We start from the raw sequence: 7528 nt of genomic DNA, 5'->3' as shown, positions 1-7528 counted from the left end.
AATCAATTGGATGGCTTGCCATGAAATTTGGAACAGACATTCATGTCCACGTCAGGAGGAATTTCAATAACTTTTGCTGCTCTGCAGACTTTTCCTAGCACCATCATCAGATCAGACTTTGAATTTGTCCTGTACTTTGGTTTATGACCGAATACCTGAATGAAACCAATTTGATCAGCTTTAGCTGTACTAATTAGCCATTGTTAGCATGCTAAACTATTGTACCTGCTAAACATCAGCATGTTAGCTTGACTGTGAACATGCTGATATCAGCATTTAGCTCAAAACACCACTGTTTGTTAATCGCCACAGAGATACTTGCATAGCTGTAGATTCTTAGTGTTGTTTAATTATAAACCTTTACAATTGGTGCATTATTAGACAATGGTGCCGAGGCAGAGAATTACTTTTCAAATACTAATCAAAGATCACTGGAAGGAGATGGAGCATTACAGATCACAAGAGGTTCAGCATTGGTGCCATTGTGGTCATGACCAGGACACAGGGCCAGGTGGAGGCAGTCCGAGAAGGTTCCTGCACAGAAGGAGAACAGTGCCGTCATGTTGTCTGCCTCAAGAAACGTCACCAACCCTGCAGGGAAACTACACAACACACCAATCCGACAGAAGTGTTTTGTGAAAGGCAGCTGATGGGGCACACCTCCGTGCCAGGCAGTATACTCCCCATCAAAGAACTCCACACACCAGGACTCGTGCCCCCGGCCCAGCCAGCAGTCTTCAGTGGTGCCCTTGCGGGGAATGTTTGGATAGGTGACGCCAAGCTCCCAGTAAGTCTTCCCAGTCACATCAATCTCCCAGTAATGGCGACCAAAGCTTAATCCTTGCAAGCTGATGACATTGAGGGTGGTGTCAAAGCGCCCAGGGAGGTCAGGAAGTTGCTGCCAGGTGTCTGTGTAGGTGGCGCTGTCACCTTGGGGGGAGATGATCAGTTTTGGGTGAGCCGTCTTGGGGTCCAGACACACCACGCTGGAATCTGGACACACATATTTAACAACCTTAATACAGGAATACAAAAAAGAGGTCAAGTTATGGTTATGAACACTTTAGAAATAATGTGTGAACTGACAACTCTTGGTGAGTTTCTTGATTATCGGGGTCTGTGAGCTGATAAGCAGAAGCATGTTGCTGGTGAGGCTGAGGATCTGGTCCGCTTTAACTTCGTCCAGGCTCACACTGCTCGGATCTGTCCTATTTAGCAGATCCATCACTCTGGGGGAGGCAGTTCACAGTGAGAAACATCAGCTGCTGCTACTCCGCCTTTATTATCATAACATTTTTTGATTTGATTCCATACCTGTCTACTGTCTCCATGTCTTGCTGCTCAGAGTATAAAAAGAAAGACTAAGGAAAAGCAGAGAAGCAAGATTAAAGGACCTTTGAAAGCATAATGTAAGATTTTTAGTTCCCATCTACAAATGAGAAGGTACATATTCAATTTCAAATCATATTTTGTCCATTCGATTTGTGTATAATAACCATTGTATCAGGCTCTGTGTCGGTCTGGTCCATTGCCACAGTGAGTCTGGCCATGTCCTGCTCTATGTCCTGGATCAGAGAACAGTTCTTTTCCATCAGTCCATCCAGCGCAGAGACAGCCGCCCGCTCCTCCATCTCCAGGTGGGACAGGGTCATCCTCAAGTCCTGGTCCAGAACGGCTTGGATCTCCTGATATTTTCTTATGATGCTCTCCCTTATCACTGCAGACTTTTTCTGAGTCCGGCATAAGCAGCTATAGTTCATTATACTGCCTGATCATAGGCCGTAAGCTTATTTTCAAATGTAATATCACAATAAAGACAGGTAGCATGTTGTGACAAAAGTTCAACAACTTACTGCGATTTCTGATTGTCGTGCGGCCAGTTTTTTCAGTCTGTATTTCACTGCTTCCCTTTGCATCTTTAGACACTCTTGGTGTTTTTCAAATGTCTCCTGTAGAGAGAGTTGCACACATGTTCAGCACAGCAGTTTATTGTGAGACTTGATGTCGACAGCAACAGAGCAGAGATTGACTGTCAGGAGTATGTTTACCACCTTGTCTTCAGTCTTTGTCTTCGACTGGTTTAAGAAAAGGCATTTGATGTGCTGGTGCCACCTAAACAAGCTGATAGTTGTTTCTATTGTCAGTTCTGTCTTCTCCAGGAGGACAATTATGACTATTGTATCCACAATCGCTCACATTTGTCCCACAACAATTCCCCCTGACTGAATGATGCCACACTTGCAGCTTTCACAAGCATTCACTGTACAAGTGATATATTTTTGATTCGGATCTACCATGTGAAGACCCATATTGGTATTTTTTTGCATTTTGTACTACAGTACACATTGCTATATGTGTTATCATACCTTTTCCAAAACACACCATGTGCACCAGATGCTTCTTTATTCATTATTTTTTGGGGGAAAAATGTTATTATTATAAGTTAGTATTTTATCTTCAAATGAGTCTGGAGGACTGTGTTTCTTCTTCCATCCGGGGAGCCATTTCAGTATAATGTGATTTTTTTTTTAGAAACTTATGAAAATGCTCGAGGTAAGTTATTATTTAAATTGACTTTTGGAACATTTTATTTTCTATCGTTGTGGGGTGATTAAGTCAATAACAAGCTTCACCTTGAAATGTCTTTAGAGTAGTGTTTTTACAATAAAGTTAAGGTGAGAGACTGACTTATATATTATTATTTATTCACAGCTAGCTGCTTTACTGCACAGCTTTCATAAACACACTGAGTTTCCACACAGTTGGAAACAGAAACGCAGAAACAAACAATAGGAAAACATGGATATCATACACAGGGTAAAATGTATTTGGTAGTTTCTTGCATTTGAGAGTTTGCTTCAGCTGCCAAATCTTTAGATATCTTTTTTTCTGAGTGTTTTAATTAATATAATATAGAATGTTCACAATCTATTTCATGTACCTTAGGTGCCACCAAAGAAAAACAAAATGGAGATATTTGAGATTGTAATTCTAAACCTATTCGATATGAAAATATGAACATAAATAGCTGTTTGGAATTAATAATAAAATCTTAGAATTGATTCCAAAAGTAAAACTGTGGTATGCCTTGAAAAATGGCCACTTACATATCTAGTATATGATCTGTTGAAAATGGGCATTCAAGGCACAAACTGTAATGAAGTTCACATTTTTGAAATGCAAAATAGAATAGTGAATAGTGACAAAATCATTACTCAGTAGATTTAGTCTGTGTATATACATCAGAGGAATATCTTACAATATACTGACATATATATATGTGTGTGTATCAGCGTAAAAGATCCAGCTCATGTAAGAAGATATTTCGTCACAGGAAGGATTATAGTTTGTGTAGAAAGTAAATATAGTCTTATTGGTCACATGAAAATCAACCAGTCCTCAGACAACCTCTCATCCTGCATAACATAACAGACACTGTGTGTTTATTGGTGAAATCCAGAGAAGAAAACAGAGAACAGAAAAGAGGCGGTGGGTACCTTTGGTATAGCTGAGGATCAGATGGTTCATGGATATTTAAAGCTTTATTGGCTTAGATTTCAATACAACAAATGGCAGTGTGGGTTTTCATTTATAAAACAGTACTTTCAAATACAGTTGCTTCTTACATTAGGTGTTTTATCTGTTTGTTGGCTTATGTATGTTGGATACAGCATTAAAATATATTTGTACTTCCAATACATGTAAAGGGAAAGTGTCTGGCCATGTTTATGAGAGCCTGAGAAGAGAGACATTTTCTTTTTGTGAGGGTCAGATGAATGTTTAGCGTGTACAGTAGCCAAGGGAAGGAGACTGGCGATGTGTAGGTGCTCGGATTATTCGTTTCAATGTAAATCCAGTTAAACAGTTAGTGAGTCTGCTGCAGCTTAAAAAAATAAGGAAAAAAATGATTGAAAGACTCACTGAGCCGATTCTTGCAAACTTTGGACTAAAACCATTTCAGCCCAAGCGAAAGAAAGCCGAAACATGTTCAAGCTACGAGTATGGACATTTCGTAATGGCGCCATGAGGTTCTACTGTACTTACAAAGTTCCACTGGAATCAACAGCAACAAATAGTAGGAACAAACAAGCAAGAAAGAAAGGAAAGCAGTTCCCCTCAAAGCAAAGCAAGAAGTAAAACAAGCTCCGTCAAAAGAAATAAGACCCTATTTATCATTCATTCTCATTCTTTGTCATTTTTTAACATGGAAGAGATGCCCATTCCTTGTTTTCTGTGCAAGTCTTTCTGGACAAATCATTCAGCTGACAGTCTCAGGAAGCATTAGAGCCCACAAAAAATAGTCCATTCTCATAGCTCCTGTGATTATGCCAGGATATTTTTTTTTTTAACAGGACAAAAACAAATAACGCAAAAAACCTACATCTAGATTACAGTGTGTGCTATCTATGTACAGTATGTGCATGCTGCTCTGATTGCTAGAAAAGCTTGGCCTTCTTTTTCATGTTGTTGCGTTTCCACAGGGGAAGCCTGTCAAACTCCTGGATCTCCATTCCAAAGATGTCAAAGAACATTTCAGGTGCTAAGTGGCGCTAGAATTGAGAACAAAGGTGGAGAAAACAAAGGAGGGAAGGGGGGTTGTTTGTGGTTAGCACCAAAGCCACAAAAGGGATCACTGCAAAAATGACAAGAAGCAATGGATACTGCACATTCCTTGCTACAATTGTATTTGTGTAACATGATATTTACACAAAGTAGAGAAATCCAGTATCAATTGCGGGCAGTCAGGTGGAAATCTGATACCTCCAGTCTGGTTCTGTCCACATCCCTGGGCAGTTTAGCTCTCCCTCTATTGGTTATCATGAGCATTTCATAGGGATACACCTTCAGAGGGAGACACTTGTCAGTGAAACAGGTCAGACCTACGAGCTAAGCTTCACAAATCTGCTAATCTTTTTTTTGTCCAACAAAACTCTGTAGTTCTGATTGTGACAGAGGGAACACTGGGTGGGAGAACAGGTATGTGACAGGAGGCTGACTGGGAGTGAGAGATGGTTTTTAGGTCATTGGGCAAATGCAGGGTGCCATAATGGTGCACACTTTTTTTCAGTATAGAAAACGTGCAATAGATTATGTAAGGGAAAAAACATAAAAACAGAGTAATGTAACGGGTTGTACTTTAAGAGTAGAAACTGATAAAAAGAACTAACAGCAGTAATGTAGGCCAAATATATCAACGTCAGAATGATCCTCTTGGAAAAACTGAGGTGCTTCTACTTTTCTAAATAACTTATCCCCTCTGTACAAGAAGAAACAGACAAATGATAGTTGTTATGTTGGCTGAAATGCTCATTAATAAGCAACTGGAAGTTCTTTGAGGCTTCTGACCAACTCATATCCCCACATTAATGTACAATGCCTTATATACTACGCAGTATATAGTGATATGAGTTGTTTGGATGACAATCTGGGTGTTGGATTTCCCCTGTATGCTGCATATAGTATCCAGCCACTTTGAGTCAAAGCTATGTGCAAATGAGCATGGAGAAGCCAGCATGCTAAGCGTGACTCGGCAGCTCCTGAAGCAGCATGCTAAATCATCACCCAGCTAATGTGAGTCTTTCACCTCGAGTAAAATCTCTTTTAGTTCCCTATTTCTTCCACCAATGTCCCATGAGGTTGAGTACAACATGCTAATAAATACATGTTATCCTCCTGGGCTGGTAGTTTTATTTTCATAGTTGAAATGTTAGTTTAGAGACTATCTCTATATTAGTCGCAAAATGTGTCCTCATTCACAAGTTCAAATGAACTAAAGTAAGTGAACAATGTATAGATGTTGCAACATATTTCAGTGTAATTACATTGTTGTCATCAGGACAAAAGAAGAAGATACTTGCTTTTGGTTCCAACATATTAGGCATAGATACTCCCCTGTCCATCCTTGCAAGTGCTGCACGGCCATCCTTTAAGTGCTAAAGAATAGAACATACACAAATGTAATATAGTGGAAGGGGACTGCAGGGTTAATGGCATGAATATGTCCACGAATGACTGTGGGCACAGTTTTTACTGGATGAAGCAAGTAGCTTGGATATTGTTCAGTATCTTAATTAGTAATCGATATGGGCAGACGTTGACATGTTTTCTGAATGTATCTCTAGTATTTCTTTTTCAATGGGGAATTTTAAAATCATGTGATTAAATGTGACATTTAGCTTGAGTCGTTACATTGGTAAACAACACACAGAACAAGACATGAGGCGATGACTGTATATTGCATTTACAGTACACTGGTTCAGCTACTGGGCAGTGCATGTTTGGGCATTTGAAATCACTGCACTGCATGCCCTGTAGTTGACTTTAAATCCCACAGTGATGCAAGCATGTGGGATAAGTGGGCGGTGTGTATTCAGGGCAGGGTGCCTCTTGCAAACCCACGAGCAAGCAAATACATGATGCAAGGTGAGGAAGCATGCCATGTGGAAAAGCAGATACGAGACATACCTGAAACTCTGCAGGACAACATAGGACAGAAAATGAGACTCACAGTTAATGGTTTTGCTGTCAAATCCTGTGCCAGGCTACTACAACACTGTTGTGTCTGATGACACATTGTGTGAATCGTTATGCAAATATTAAAAAATGCATGTCCATTTATGTACATGTAGCAAGCCATTTCTGAATACTGCTGATTAGCTCTGGTGACAATGGCAAGATATTTGCTTTGTGGCCACATTCTCGTGGCAGCTCTCACCTCTGCCTCCTCCACACATGTCGCCATAGCTGTTATACTGGGTGAAGTCTGTTGACTGGGGCTGTGGGGAAACAGGTCACAGTACATCAATATTAACATATGGGGATTGCGCAAATTTAGGACCAGAAAAGGATTAAATTAGGTTTATATTAGTTCACATTAGTATTATGTATTAAACATTTATATAATTAGTATTTCTGGCATTGGTGACAAGACCTAATACATCTAACACGCAATGTCTGCTACTTGGGGATTCAAATGTTTCTTATGGTCATTTATCTGCACTCAAATGTCTGTGTTACATAATAGCAGCATTATTGGGAGTATGAGTGAGCTCTCACCCGATGCAGCCCATTTCTCCCGTAGCCAGGCAGAGAGTTAGTCTTGGTCGGAGAAATCGGATCTGAAACATAAGTAATGTTAAAATTTAAATTTGGATTAAAAAGATCTTGACCTGAATCTGGAACACTTACATTAACAGATATGTTTGAAAAATCACATATCACATACACATTCCATAATCCAGAAATGTTCCAGCAGAACAAATGCAGCAATCTACAAGTGTAATATAGTACAGTCCATCTGTTAGTACACTGCTGATAACTCAATAGTGTACTAGCTGGTGAAGCCGCTCCGTACCTGCGTCACAATTGGTCTGCTTTGGGTCGTATCGCTGGGCAGAGAGGCTACGTGTGTGACGCTCCCTGATATGCTCCTTCTCCATCTCCTCCTTCAGGATGAGCTTTCCCAAACCAGACTGAATCTACATACATTCAAATAATGCAATCACTCTATGACACACACATTAAGGAC

The 7528-nt window shown here is 40.1% G+C and overlaps 2 protein-coding genes across 3 annotated transcripts in view; both read right to left on the bottom strand.

Annotated features, from left to right (window-relative positions):
- Nucleotides 1–327: 327 nt before the first annotated feature.
- LOC130207610 (probable E3 ubiquitin-protein ligase TRIML1) lies at nucleotides 328–2243 on the bottom strand. 2 transcript variants are annotated; one of them, XM_056436264.1, is made up of 6 exons: nucleotides 1854–2243; nucleotides 1497–1730; nucleotides 1315–1361; nucleotides 1087–1229; nucleotides 616–993; nucleotides 328–534 (listed from the first exon to the last, which is right to left on the bottom strand). In XM_056436264.1, the coding sequence occupies exons 1-6, from the start codon at nucleotides 1914–1916 to the stop codon at nucleotides 422–424; spliced, it is 978 nt and encodes a 325-aa protein (XP_056292239.1). In that variant the 5' UTR covers nucleotides 1917–2243; the 3' UTR covers nucleotides 328–421. The 2 variants fall into 2 exon arrangements, with proteins under 2 accessions (XP_056292239.1, XP_056292238.1); XM_056436263.1 differs by having other exon boundaries at nucleotides 328–993.
- A 1286-nt stretch (nucleotides 2244–3529) lies between these two features.
- Nucleotides 3530–7528, bottom strand: part of LOC130207564 (actin-binding LIM protein 1-like) — a 40176-nt gene continuing 36177 nt past the window's right edge. Inside the window, exons 18-24 of the mRNA XM_056436211.1 lie at nucleotides 7355–7478; nucleotides 7057–7118; nucleotides 6716–6776; nucleotides 6466–6473; nucleotides 5859–5933; nucleotides 4762–4842; nucleotides 3530–4550 (exon numbers count right to left, since the gene is read on the bottom strand). Coding sequence (XP_056292186.1) covers nucleotides 4437–4550; nucleotides 4762–4842; nucleotides 5859–5933; nucleotides 6466–6473; nucleotides 6716–6776; nucleotides 7057–7118; nucleotides 7355–7478 — 525 coding nt within the window. The 3' untranslated portion in view covers nucleotides 3530–4436. The remainder of the gene's footprint in view (nucleotides 4551–4761; nucleotides 4843–5858; nucleotides 5934–6465; nucleotides 6474–6715; nucleotides 6777–7056; nucleotides 7119–7354; nucleotides 7479–7528) is intronic.

This window comes from Pseudoliparis swirei, chromosome 17 (assembly GCF_029220125.1).
Source record: "Pseudoliparis swirei isolate HS2019 ecotype Mariana Trench chromosome 17, NWPU_hadal_v1, whole genome shotgun sequence".
NCBI classification, from domain to species: domain Eukaryota; kingdom Metazoa; phylum Chordata; class Actinopteri; order Perciformes; family Liparidae; genus Pseudoliparis; species Pseudoliparis swirei.
The sequence above is the reverse complement of the archived record's forward strand: the minus strand, read 5'-3'. Positions and strand labels throughout refer to the sequence as shown.